The sequence below is a fragment of the Cynocephalus volans genome, chromosome X (assembly GCF_027409185.1).
Source record: "Cynocephalus volans isolate mCynVol1 chromosome X, mCynVol1.pri, whole genome shotgun sequence".
NCBI classification, from domain to species: Eukaryota; Metazoa; Chordata; class Mammalia; order Dermoptera; family Cynocephalidae; genus Cynocephalus; species Cynocephalus volans.
In genome coordinates, this window is record NC_084478.1 from 2,554,665 (window position 1) to 2,569,466 (window position 14,802).

At 38.6% G+C, this 14,802-nt stretch overlaps 1 protein-coding gene across 1 annotated transcript in view; it reads left to right on the plus strand.

Moving 5' to 3' along the window:
* Positions 1-1,969: 1,969 nt before the first annotated feature.
* LOC134367360 (arylsulfatase F-like) overlaps positions 1,970-14,802 on the plus strand; it is a 34,337-nt gene continuing 21,504 nt past the window's right edge. Inside the window, exons 1-4 of the mRNA XM_063084088.1 lie at positions 1,970-2,058; positions 4,322-4,443; positions 10,511-10,633; positions 13,181-13,604. Of these exons, the coding sequence (XP_062940158.1) occupies positions 1,970-2,058; positions 4,322-4,443; positions 10,511-10,633; positions 13,181-13,604 (758 nt within the window). The remainder of the gene's footprint in view (positions 2,059-4,321; positions 4,444-10,510; positions 10,634-13,180; positions 13,605-14,802) is intronic.

Below are 14,802 nucleotides of genomic sequence, written 5' to 3' on the forward strand. Positions count from 1 at the left end.
AGTTAATAAACACAAAAATAACTCTCTTTTATTTTCTTTTCAGGACCTTGTGTATCTTCTGCCAAAGAAAATAAAAAGCTACATAATGAAGCCCAGGTAAAGGAAGTCATAAATTACGTTGAATCTATTGGATGATTTGGGGTCACTGTGAAGTCAGCCTGATAGATATAAATTCCTTTATGTGATTAACCATCATATGTCTAAGTTGATATTGTGGACTTAATAAGTCTATGATAAATAAAAAAAAAAGTAGGAGAGATTTAGGCTACTGATGCAAGTATAAACTAAATTTCTAACATACATGTATGATTTTAAAGTATTGTAACAGCAATGAACTCTAGTGAGATGACGTGTTTCTGTAGCTACTGTGATTTGGCAGGAGGAAAAGTTCTGGGCATATAGACCCCACCTTCAAGACATACAGAGTCTTGAGGGAACATTTGCTGAAAGCAGCGAGTTGCAATTGCATATGTTTAGCATTGTTTCAGAGTATTTATAAAGGGCTCTGGCATCAGATGGGATCAATGACCATTTCTATCCTCTTTCCTGGAGCAAATATTTGAGGTGGACTTTGAGGTATGAGTAGAGATGAGATAGAAACTGAATCCATAATTTAAATGTTCAATATACATGACCTGACTATTGAATAGAAATTGAATGGGAAGTGGGTTATTTATTTTCTGGAGAAAATGGGAACTTAGTTGTGGCTGAATAAAATTATAATGTGAACTACCTTGGTCTTCAGATTCCAGGCTCCTTCTCCTGAATTCAGTTATTTTCCAACATTTCCTTTTTCTTTAACTCAATGATTCCCTTTTGTTTGCTTCTTGTTTCTCTTTTTCCCCAAAAAATATTTCTTCACGAAAGCTGCTCTTCACACGCTTTTTTTTTCCTGAGTAATGATAAATTACATCTATTTCTGCTTTTTAAGTTTTTTTAAAAATTTAAAAATTTCTTTTCAAAACCTATATATCAAAATTATATATATTTATAATTTACAAGATGATGTTTTAAAATATGTGGGCCTCATGGAGTGGCTAAATCTAACTAATTAACATATGCATTACCTCACATACCTACAATATTTTTGTGGTGAGAAAGTGTAACATTTACTTTCAGTAATTGTCACGTATACAATACGTTGTTATTACTTGTAGTCACCCTGTTGTACAATAGATCTCTTGAACTTACTCCTCCTGTCTAACTGAAACTTTGTATCCATTGTCCATCATCTTCCCACCCCCCGCAGCCTCTGGTAACCACCATTCTACTGTCTGCTTCTATGAGTTTGATTTTTTCAGATTCCACATATGAGTGAGATCATGTAGTATTTATTTTTCTGTGCCTGGCTTATTTCACTTAATGCAATGTCCTCCAGACTCATACATGTTGTTGTAAATGACAGGATTTCCTTCTTTTTCATGACCAAATATTATTCCATTGTGAATATATACCACATTTTCTTAATTCTTTCACCTATTGGTGGACACTTAGATTGACTACATGTCTTGGCTGTTGTGAATAGTGCAGGAATAAACACACATTCATACCCATTTAAATGTGAATTAAAGTCAGTATGCTCCCTCTTCCAGGGGCTTGACCTCAGGAATCTTATCACCTCTTGCCCATGAAATGCTTTCCCTCTGAATACACGTTTTCAGACTTCACCTCCCGGAAGAGCATTTATTTCATGTGAGTTGAAAACCCAGGAGAGCATCTCTCGAGCACTCAACATTCAACAACCATTCAACCACAATGGCCAACACTTGGAAAGAGAAATTCATGAGCTGAAGCTTTCCCTTGAGAGACTCATCTGGTCTCCAGTGACCTGTGCTGTGTTTAAAAGATGCTTTAGGAAGGTAGTTCCAGAAAAGCATATCTCTCGTAAAATCCGTGCTTGCTTTTCAGGAGCCACCTGATCTTCCTGTCCTATGTGTGCTTACTCTGGAATACATGTCAATCACATGGGATGAACGAAGACAAGCCTAATATCCTCCTTATAATGGTTGATGATCTTGGGATTGGAGATTTGGGTTGCTACGGCAATGATACCATAAGGTATAGCTTCATTGAATCATACTTTCAGCTGTCATTCAGGTGTGGATGGGTGACAAAAAGGCTGCATCTACATGCAAAACCAAACTGATTCATTGTTTTTTGTTGTTGTTGTTTTGTTGTTGTTGGCTTTTTTTCTTGTTTTTGTTTGTTTGTTTTTTAGTTAAAGAGGCAAGAAATACTAAAAGCAGGACTGTCTTGGATTCAAATGTTGATTCTACACTTACCAGCTGTGATGTCCTGGAGAAGTGACTTTACCTCTCTATGCCTTGCTTGTCTTATCTGTAGAATGTAGGAGAACACTGTGAGGTTACTTCAAAACATTCATGGAAATATTTGTATTTTCCTTTAAATCTGTTTCTCTGCAAGTTTTTTGAAGTGTCTTTATATGTATCTCTGCGTTAATATATGCACAGTACTTAAAATAGTATCCAGCACATAACAAACCCTCTATGATCTCCTATTATGTGGATGATAATGTATGTACATTTTGTTCAGCAGAATTAATCGTCATATGCTTTCAAATTTGGGTAGCCAACATATTCTTTAATGTGATGTCCATCTATTTTAACAACAAACATTCTGAAAGAAGAAAAACCAATATGAAACAGAAACTCAGGGCTTTCTAGTAGATTATAAAAGTGGTTTATATAAGCCATGCCCATATAAAACTTAGGAGTACATCATTGTAAGGCATACAAATTATATACTTTCAAAATCATTTTGTTGTGTTACTAATAGATGCTAAAGCTAGTAACCATTGTTTTTGATAAAAGAAACTATGAGTCATAAGAAAGTAAATGCTAAAAATTAATTATCAAGTATGACAAAATTAATACTCATATGAGAGCATATAAAAACACATGTCCATGAATAGCAGATATTTACAAGAGAGTATGTTGTGTTGGGAGGTAAATGTTTTACTGAAAATGCTAGATATTTGAGAAGTGAGAAGATATTGTAAAATGTAAAAGCAGAAACATATGCACCAGAGATGCAGTTTAGAAATAATATTTTACTTTGCAAAATGAATCATATTTTAAAAGACAGCAGGTGAATTCCATGTGGAAATGAAACAGTAGATAAATGCCTTGGTAAAGCTGATAATTCTTTATGCTCCAAGTTATCCTTCACAATTTCTCTTATGTGTAAATCCAGGATGTGTTATATTTTATGCTCATCCAAGAGGCTACTGATACTCTTCCCTGTAAATCTGTATTTGATTCTGTTCAATCTTCAGGGATTTTTTAATTATTATTTTTTAGTTGTACAAGACCATGTTTTGAAGTGTTTTTGTTGTTGTTTCCTTTGGCAGCTGGCTGGTACAGGGATTGAACTCAGGACCTCACTGTTATCAGAACCATGCTTTAATCAGCCAGCCCCCGAGTGTTTTCGTAGATGCACACTTTGTGGAATGGCTCAGTAGAGCTAATTAACACATGCATTACCTGACACACTTGTCATCTGTGTGTTGTGAGCACACGTACAATCTACTCCTAGCAATTTTCGAGAACACAATACATTATCATTAAACTATAGCCATTGCGCTCTGCAATAGATTCCTTGAACTTACTCTGCCCGTCTAAGTAAAACTACATCCTTTGATCAATAACTCGCACCTCTTATCCCCTGGTAACCACCATTCGACTCTCTGCTTCTATGAGATCAACATTTTTTAGGTCCCACCTGTGAGTGAGATCACGCAGTATTTGTCTTTCCGTGCCTGGCTTATTTCACTTAACATAATGTCCTCCAGGTTCATCCACGTTGTCACAAATGATAGGATTTCTCTCTTTTCTAACGTGTAATTGTACGACAGTTTTGAGACCTACGTATACTGTGAGCAAATGTATCTATCAAACGGGTGGGTTGAACCCATCCTTAGGTCTGAAAGTAATCAGCCTGAATTAACCAGGCCAGAGATGCTTAAACGTTCTAATTTATTTATTTATTTCTTTTTAGAGGCAGACCTATACTTACTGGACACCATACAGCAGGTGCCAATTGTACCAATCCTGAAATAAACAACAGCTGCCTGAAATCTCAGTTCTATATCGCCCTGCTGTGGGCAGAAAAGAATGGTCTCTGCATGCAATTGCTTGCTGGGCATCTCATAATAAACAGAGATGTTTACCTCCAGACCTCTCCCTGTTTTTCTCTCCTCCTCTCACTCTGTCTCTCTCTCTCTCTCCCTCCCCTCCCCCCTTTTTGTCCCTCTCTTCTTCTTTACCCTCCTTTTCAATTTCACTTCTCTCTCTCTTTTCAGGACTCCTAACATCGACCGCTTAGCCAAGGAAGGGGTTCAGCTGACCCAGCACATTTCTGCAGCCTCTTTATGCACCCCAAGCCGATCTGCCTTCCTGACGGGAAGATATCCCATCCGATCAGGTCTGTAAATGGGGCATCTGAGCTACACGCTGCTGTCATGTGAGGATATGAGGAAATAAAAATGTGGTTTGAGTATTCTAAAAAGTCGGGGGGGGGGGAAGGTTCATGCACACACGCACGTACTGGCACACACAGCTACCGAGGCCGACATAGACATCACTATGTTCCTGGTGGTTATGACTTCACCCTGTGCAGCTAAGTTGTGTCTTCTGACATGGTCATGGCTTTTTGTGCTGAGCTGCTTGGGACTGGGCGTAGGTTTGATGCTCTATCCCAGGAAGAGGAAGAGATCTCTTGGAAGGAAATGATTCATAAATCATGTCTGTACTCATCCAGGCTGTGACCAGGAAAGATCTATCAGGATTTCGAAAACGTTTATCATGCTGTGTTAGCTGTGGAGACAGGAGCACTGCCCCTCTGCTCCATTGATTTTAATCTCAGAGAAAGTGAGGGCAGAAACAGAACACAGAAGACAGTTACCCCACGCTCTAGCTGTTGTGTTGCAGTTACACTATTTTCAAATTTAAGGAGAAATTTACACGGCTTAAAATTAGCCAATTTGAGGTGTACACCTCAGTGACATTTTGTACATTTGCAATGTTGTGCAAACATCACTTCTCTCTTGTTCCATTTCATGACCCCAAATGGAGACCCTGTATCTATTAAAAAAGTCACTCCCCCATTGCCCCACCTCCAGCCCCTGGGAACCACTAATCTGCTTTCTATCTCTATTGATTTGTCTATTCTGGACATTTGATATAAATGGGATCATACAATATGTGGCCTTTGTGTCAGACGTCTTTCAGGAAGCGTGATGTTTGAGAGGTTTATCCACGTTGTAGCAGGTGTCAGACAGAGCGTTATTCCTTTTTATGGCTGAGCAATATTCCATGTGACGGACCACATTGTGTTTACCTACTCATCTGTTGATGGACATTTGGGCTGTTTCTACCTTTTTGCTATTGTGAATAGTGCTGCTATGAACACATGTGTACAGGTGTTTCTTTGAATACCTCTTTTCAATTCTTTTGGGTATATTCCTAGGAATGGAGTTGCTGGGTCACATGGCTTTATTTTTGAAGGTGAGCAGAGCGGTCTTGGTTTGTGGGTACAGACGCTGCAGTTTCAGATCAATCCGTGAGATTCAAAGAGGCCAGTACTCAAGCATTGCTTGGGAATCTTAAGTGTGTCATGTACAGTGTCGTGTTTTGTGAGCTTTACAATATCTGGCTTATCTAGTGCTGAGGAAAATTAGGATCAACAAACGTCAAATTATACAAATTCTGGGAGGCAGGACAAAGTCATATGTACCAACCCAGTGCCAATCTCTTGATTTTGAGTCTGGTGGAGAGGAAAGAAAAAGTCGTCTTAGCCCTTCAATGCTAGAGCAAAATATCACAGACTGGGTGGCTTATAAACAACAGACATTTATTTCTAACCGTTCTGGAGGCTGGAAGTTCAAGATCAAGGTGTGGCAGAGTCAGTGTCTGGTGAGGACCTGCCTCCTGGTTCATAGACGGCAGCTTCTCACTGTGTCCTCACATGGTGGAAGGGGTGAGGGGGCTCTCTGGAGTCTCTTTTATAAGGACACTAATCCCATTCATGAAGCTGCACCCTCATGACCTCATCACCTGCCCCAATTCCCCACCTCTTTAATGCCATCACTTTTGGGGTGAGGGTTTCAACATAGGAATTTTAGTTCATAACAGGTCCGAAGCTATTAGTGTCTATATAGTGCTTGTCAGAAATTCATACTCACTGCTTTTTGATATTTAATTCTTGAATCTGAATTTTTCTCATCTCAGACTTTAAAATCTTTTAAATTAGGGAGCACACATTCAGAAAATTAAAACAAAGCCATAGTTTGATAAATTATCTTAAGGTAAATAAATGCACTTGTCAATACCAACAACGTTGAGAAATGGAGCTTTAACAGTGATGAATCCCACCCAATCACAAATGCCTTTTCTCCCCCAGAGTGACCACTCTCCTGGCATCGATAGCCATCACTTTCCTGCTATTCTCCATAGTTGTACCACCTAAAAATGTATCCCTAGGTAAAATACCTCAGCCTTGACTGTCTTATAAACATTTAATTGGGTATCTCTTTAAAGTCTCTTTTAATTTTCATGTTCCTCCTTCCTGTTTTGTTTCCTGTTACTGACCATTTTTCTTTTGAATAGCTCTGACCATTTGACATGTACAGGTTGCTGCAGTCTGGATTTGCTACCTGCATCTTTTTGGTGCATTGTACCCTGCTTCTCGGTCTTCTGTAAACTAGCAATTGGATATAGCAGCTTGGAGAAGAATCAGGCTCAGTATCTTTGTTAGACTACCAATAGTGTTTGGATCCTTTCATCAGAAAGTACATGGTGTCTGCTGCTGTGATGACGTTAACTACCACAGACACTCAAAACAATCATTCATTGGCGGTTGCTAAATGGTGACATCTTTATTCTATTTTTTTTCTTGACACATTCCTATTGAAAAAAAAAAAAAAAAAAGCAAACGTATTATTGTATGAGTTGGATAACCAGTAAGAAAGACAACGCTTCACTTTTCAGTTTTAAGTCACATTTTTTCCCCTATCATCTTTGAAAGGAGCCCCGTTATTTTTACTCATTGTCGATGGTGGTGGTATTAGTGTGACCTCGTGGATCAAAACCTATCTGTTGTGTTCAATCCATCGCAGTTATTGTCTTTATTGCATGCTCAAATTGTGTCACATTTGGCCTCAGGAGGCTCTTCTGGTTGGATGCTCTGTCTTTTTGTCACAACCCTAGGGGTTTTCAATCACCCCCTTGCTGTATGTTACGTTGAGATGTTCCAAGCAGAGCTTGTACATTCCCGACCACACCTGGAATCAGCCAGTTTTACAAGAAGCCCTGGTTTCTTTCCATATGAAATGATATTTTTCAAAACCACAGCCTGGGCATTAGTGATACCTGTTACAACTTGGTGGTTATAGTTTCCAGACCTTTTCATAGGACAGTGCTAGCAAGTCTTCCTATACTTTTTAAAAAATAATATATATTATGAAAGTATACTGCTATTTGCAATAAGAATTCAGCGCAACACGATTTTTTCTTATGAATTTTATTGCCTTTCTTCTACGGCAGGAATCTTGGTTCTAAAGAACCCTGGGAATGATATGCTTTATCCCAAATTATGAATGCAGCATTCTCAGAATAGTCACCACAGAGAGAGAGACAGATACAGAGAGAAAGATATTTATATGGATATAGATAGATATTAGGTACATAGACAGGTAGACAGATAGATACCCCTAAAGATTATTTTCATTTTGCTGTCCCCATCTTCTCCATTTTTATGCATATCCAAAATCTACATTAGTTCTAGAAATTAAGTGTATATAGTGTACCCACCACCAGTCCTTATATCCGTGTCACTGCAGTCCATTTTAAATGTAAGATGCTGGTTCACGAACAAGACTCCTCAACTTGTGAGAACAACATTCTCGGAGATCTTTACAATTATTGTTAGTTTTTTAATTTTTTTTAAAATTTAAACGTAAAAACCCGACTTACATTTTTTTCCTTGAGAATCTTATCAATGTTATTCACTTTTCTTCTGCATAAAGCCTTGTTGTTGGAAAGTCTGAAGATAACCCAATTTTCTTTTCCTTAGGTCATTCGTTTTCTTCACCTAGAAAAATATATATAATATATATTACGTTAAATCTATATTTATTATATTTATATATTGTATATCATGTTAAATGTATATTTCTATATTGTGTGTGTGTGTGTGTGTATTTCTTTTCCTTTAAAGTTCTATAACTTTATTAGGATATATTGTTTTGTTGGTAATCCTGGATGAATTTTTTCAGGCACATGACGTAATGTTTCAATATATAATTTCAAGCCTTTATTTCTTGAATTACACGTCTTAGAATGTATAGTATATACTCTGCTTCCTTGTTTTATTCTTTTCTTCTGGTACGCCTATTATCTGTGTGCTGGATTTTCTTGAATTATTTTTCCTGTTTTTTGAGGCCTTTTTATTTCTTTATTTCTGTTTAAATTTTAATGTTTCCCTCTTTTTGCATTATATATATATATATATATATATATGTATATCTTAAAGAATTGTCTACTATATTTATTTGCTGTACAGTTCCCTCTAGCTTAAAATTCACTTTTAAAATGATGTTTAGTTTTATTCCTAGTTCTTTTAATGTTTTTTTCCAATCCTAATACACACACACACACACACACACATTTCATATCTTGAATTTTTTTCAATATCTCTTAGGCTGTTTTAAGATTTTTTCAGGGTTGTTTTTTTTCTTTTTGGCAGCTGGCTGGTACAGGGATTGAACCCTGGACCTCGCTGTTATCAGAACTGTGCTCTAATCAGCTGAGCTAAACAGCCAGCCCCTCAGGTTGTTTTAAAATAATCGGGAGCAGTTTTGATATGTTTTGTGGCCATGACTTTTTGACATACTTTGGTTGTCTGAAGTTTCAGGTTTTAATTTGCTCTTTATTCTTTTTTTTTTCGTGTAATAAATTTGTATCGATATTGTCTTTTCTTTCTTCTCAGTTTATGCAAACCTAGTTTTCCTAACTCTTAGAATTACATCGAACTAGATGTGTTTTATTTGGAGAGCATCGTTCAGAATTTTTTTTAAAAAAATTCTAAGTTTGAGCAACTCTCTCTTGTGTTATTTTTATACAGTATTTAAAACGATGGCTTCTTCAACTCTGAGAGTTCCTGCTCTGATCCCCTTTTTCACATTTATTTGGACCATGTCTTTCTTTTTCATGCATTTTTTCCTGTCTTACTTGATTTTCTTTCCACTTCCAGATGTTGCTGTAGGTAGAACCGTATTTTGGAAGGAGACTGGATGGGCCAGTTTTAAGAGTTCATTGGGGATAAAGTGCTCCAGCATTTTAAAATTATCTGGGTCCTTGCAATCACTCACTATTGCAATGAGCAAAACCCGTGCAGTTTCATGGGCTCTCCTCTCAGTTGTTTACACTTTCTAGAAAATACCTGCTGTTATTCTGGGTTTCTTCAGTTTCAGGATCACTTGCTTTTTTCTGCTCTTTTTGAATAAATTGAAAATCTTGGATATGTGGGTGGTAGGTATATCTCCACATGCGAGTCACTTAATTTTCCTGTAAATGTTCTGCATGGATTTTTAGCATTTTTCTGTCTTATTGCTCTATTTTTGTGAAGGAATCGAGAGATGTAAAACTATGTACCCCACTTCAGGTGTTTGATGGAAATAAGCTTATACACCTTTAGTATGAATAGAACTAAACCCTTATTGCCATAAAAAAACCCCAAAAATCCTTTGAGGAAAAAGGAGGGGTTGATGTTTCTGTGAAATTTCATTTTTTAACTTTTTTCCCCCAACATTTTAGACTCCCCAGAAGAGGGCAGGTCTATGTTAGCTGTTCATTCAGTAATGAATTATCTTTTGAAAGAATTACCCTGTGTAGTTTGTAGAAACTCAAGAGGCTATATGTAAAGTCTTACTTGTGACTGTGTATTTGTGTGTGTCTGATAAGGTCTATGTGTGTGTGTCTATATGTGTGTATGCAGGAAAGGGCTTAGGATGGGCTTTGTGTTTGGAAAACATGATTTCTCACCCCACAGTATTGTTTGCTCTTCCTTACACATTGCCACTCTACTTCTGGCCCTAATCTCTCCGTGAATCTCTTACTGTCCACTTGATGGACACTTGTCTGTTAATTGGGGCACTGTGACAAAATACCATACACTGGGTGGCTGGCAAACAGCAGACATTTATTGCTTACAGTTCTGGAGGCTGGAAGTCCAAGATCAAGGTGTGGCAGAGTTGGTGTCTGGTGAGGACCTGCTTCCTGGTTCATAGAAGGTGCCTTCTCATTGTGTCCTCACATGGTTGGAAGGGGACCTGGGGTTCTCTGAGTCTCTTTTATAAAGACTAATTCCACCCATGAGGGCTCCACCTTCATGACCTCATCATGGGAGAGGGGACACAACCATTCAGTCTGTCATTGCCAGTACTCACTGTGCATTTCTTTAGTTTTCTTTTTGTTTATGACACTACATTTAGGTATGGTGTCTAATACCAACCACCGTGTCATCCGAACACTTGGAGTTCCTGCTGGACTTCCTCTTAATGAAACAACGTTTGTAGCCTTACTAAAGGAGCAAGGCTACAGCACAGGACTCATAGGTAAGAAACAACCACTGGTGCCGGTCCCTTGGTACTAAGGCCATAATAACCTTTGCTCTACCCTTGAGTAATTGTTTTCCTGGAAACCCTTTATGTAAAAATATTTTATCATCTTCCCTAGGGCAGACAAGATCCTCTGTATAATCTATAAATGTCATTTCGATTGTCATCTCCTGTCCCTACCCTTGCACTGCAAGATTAATCAGCCTGTATGTTACATGGTCGTTCACATGCCCACAGGTGCACCCGCTTCCTCCAGAACTGTTCTTCATCATTGTGTTTGGCTCACCTGGGACCCTCTTTGTAATGTCTTACCCCAAATCCCCTCACCCTACACACACATTTCTTCTTGAATGATACCATTTCATCCTTCTCGGAGACAGTTCAGGTATCTGAGACCACTTCTCACCTGATCCACAAATGCCCAGGTGTTCTTCCTAGGTATTTTTATATCATGCCTTGTACTTTATCTTCAAATAGACCACACTGTGCTATGATATATATAAATATAAACATCCCAAGATTATGCTGCCAATACCTCCCAGTACATAAGAACTCGATTGATACTTGCCAAAAGGGGGCACATTTCTCCAGTCTTTGTTGCTGTGTAATCTTGGGAATTGAGTCCCAGCAGCCTCCAAGGACAAATATTCTGAGTGACCCAACTGGGAAAGCTCCCTGTAGCTTGAGTTTTCTACTCTCTGCAGTGTTCAGAAGAGCAGGGGCTGTCCCCTTCTTTCCACTTCAGCTGCTCATGGGTCAATTCAGCACAGAAATCCACAGAGCTCCTTTTGGAAATAATTATGGCCCCTGGTTAATTGCACTACAGTGAGCAGACAGCGCGCATTGGCAGAACCATTGATAACTACAGATAGAGGGGTGTCAGAGAATCACCCTTCTATTTAATTTCACAGATGAGGAAATCGATTCTTTGCAAGGCTGGGTGACATGTGAGATGTCTAAAGTGAACATTCTACAAGAATGTCAAATTCGTCTTGCTTCTCATGCCTGGCATAATTTCTTACCCTATGTTCTTTCACTTGTCTTATTATTACATTAAAAGTAAACCACATCAATTTTCTTCTCACTGCGAAAGATGACAGAAGTAAACTAGCTATGATGTCTTTGGCGCAACACCTACTGTCCCTATTTGAGAGGCCAGGGTTTCACTTGGTATGAGAATTACATGCCATTTTAAAATTTCTTCCATTTTTGTAACAAATTTGACATCAGTAAGAGAAGACAATCCCTGTAAGCTGCAGGGCAGGAAATCTAAACCACTAGCATTTCCTTTCACCCGCCTACCCCTGCAGGGACTCAGAGATAGGTGTAAGTGCAGACAGCCCTGATGGGACCCTAACTGCATGCAGGAATCTGTGAATATTTGTGGTAGAAACGCATGATCACAGTCTCCTGGGGCTATGGTGAAGGTCTACATGATAGCAGGACTCACCTGGATACTTTGGTTACCCTTCAAGTTGTGGTAAGTTTTACTAAGTAAGTTTCTACATCAGTGAGCGTTAGTGGGAGACCCTAAGATTTCCATGTAGCTAGCTGTTCATTCATTCATCTATGCTTGGTTTATCCTCCAACTTTTATCTATACTGAACATTTATCATCTTTCTATGTATATTCATCCATCCATCCATCAATCCATCGCTTATCGTTTTCTTTCTTTCTTTCTTTCTTTCCTTCCTTCCTTCCTTCCTTCCTTCCATCTTTCTTTCTTTCTCTTTCTTTCTCCTTCGCTCCTTCCTTCCTTCCTTCCTTCCTTCCTTCCTTCCTTCCTTCCTTCCTTCCTTCCTTCCTTCCTTCCTTCCTTCCTTCTTTCTTTCTTTCTTTCTTTCTTTCTTTCTTTCTTTCTTTCTTTCTTTCTTTCTTTCTTTATTTCTTTTTCTTTCTTCTTCCTTCCTTCCTTTCTTTTTCTTTCTATCATCTCACCCACCCATCCACCCATCTATCTACCCACTCACTTATCCATTCATTCCTTTACTCACACATACATGTCCAATGTATCCTCGGTTATTTATTTGTATGTATTATATCCATTATAACTATGTATGTATGTATCCATCTATATAAATCATGGATCCTCTGCCTGTTTCTATCATGTATCTATCTCTGTTGCTGTAACTATCTATTCATCTACCTTCCTACCCATCCATCTGTTATCCATCCATCATTTATCTACCATCTATCTGTTTATTCATCTATCATCTATAATCTACTTTGTCTCTGTGGTGTATCTATCTTGGTGACTATGACATTGACCTCTTGCTACAATCCCACAATTGTGCTTTCCTCTCTTTATTTTGTAGCCTGCTCGGTTTCTCACCACCAAATCTGAACGTGAACTTTCTCAGTGAAAAGAAGAGCAAAAATAAAACGAGGGCTATGGGAAACTCGAATTTTTTAAGCAAAGGAAGGATATCGGTCCCTTCATGTTGGGACATTAGCAGATTATTTCTCCTAAAGAATGATCACAGGTTCTTTGTGAAAGTGCATGATGCTTTACTGGTGCATGCATGTTTGTGTGTTTAATTTCAGGCAAATGGCACCAGGGCTTAAACTGCCAAACCCGAAATGACCACTGCCACCATCCGTATAACTATGGGTTTGATTTCTTCTACGGCATGCCCTTCACGCTTTTCCATCCTTGCTGGCCAGATCCCTCACGCGACACGGAATTAGCCATTGAGAGCAGACTCTGGCTCTGTGTGCAGCTGGTCGCCATTGCTGTGGTCACCCTCACTGTTGGAAAACTGAGAGGCTGGATCTCCATCCCCTGGCCCCTCATCCTCTCCATGGTTTTATTTGTTTTGCTCCTGGCCTACTTTTGGTACTCCAGCTACACGTCCTCTTTGTACTGGGATTGCCTCCTCATGCGAGGGCAGGAGATCACGGAGCAACCCATGAAGGCGGAGAGAGCCGGGACCATCATGGTGAAGGAAGCCATTTCATTTCTGGAAAGGCAGAGGTATTATTTTAAAATGCATGTAATAATGGTCCTTTAAAAAAATAGGGAAGGATAATATTTAAAGGAATATTGAGCTAAGAAATGGGAAATCATTAAACACTGTAACAGGGTTAGATGAAAATATGAAATGTATTGAAGACCAGCTGGACTCTTTAGATAGTGTCTAAAGAGGTGGTATTTTGTTTGAGTCCCTGTTATTAAAATGGTGCGCTGAAATTTATATTTGGCAGACTTACAGTAGACTCAGACTCATAAATCTTCTGTATTAATTTACAATGGTGGATATATTTGTCAGGCAACTAGAGAATAGAATAAGTTGGCCATTTCTTTATCCCTCCATTAGGGAAAAACCTACTTGTGATTTAAAAATCAGAAGACTTCTGTTTCAGCATGTGATATTTAAGGGATACTGACTGGATAAGATCCATCACCAATGGTGATTATTATAAAGCTTGATGTACCCAGGTTACAAAACTGGAAACTTTCCATAGGAAGCACATTTACCTTCCTTTAACTGTTGGACCTTCTTTAGGAAAAGGCTGTGAATGAACTTTTCATTCACACTTTCAATATTGATTGATGGTCAATGCCTGCCAATAGCCACCCTGGGATCTGGACTTCAAGGATAAGATAACTTTTTAGTGGCAGCAGAAGATGTACAAGCACACAATTCAATAAGAAATAGACTAATAGGCACAAGTCTGAGCTGTGAGAGGTCCATACATGCAGTGGATTGAGTTATGTCCCCCCCAAAACTCACTGAAGCTTGAATTGTGTCCCCAAGCTTTTATGCATTAGAAACTTAGCCCTGACTGTGACTGCTAACAGGGTGGGACATCCTATTATGGTAATTGAAAGGTAGAGCTTTGAAGAGGTGATTGGATTATTGGACTGTGCAGTAGTGAATCGATTAAAAATAATGGCCAGGGGTGTGGTTCTGAGGGCTTTAAAAGAAGAGGAGACTATGTCTCTGCTCTGCTTGCACCATCTTGCAATTTGGGACCCCTGGATCACTGTCACCAACACCAGATAGACTTTGGACTTCCCAGCCTCATAAATTGTAAGCGATAAATTTTGGTTTTTCTTTATAAATTACCCAGTTCTGTGTATTTTGTTATAAGCAACAAAAATGGACTAATACAATAGGGTAGCATCCTTCCAAGACATCATGGAAGCCACTACTGAGAAAATA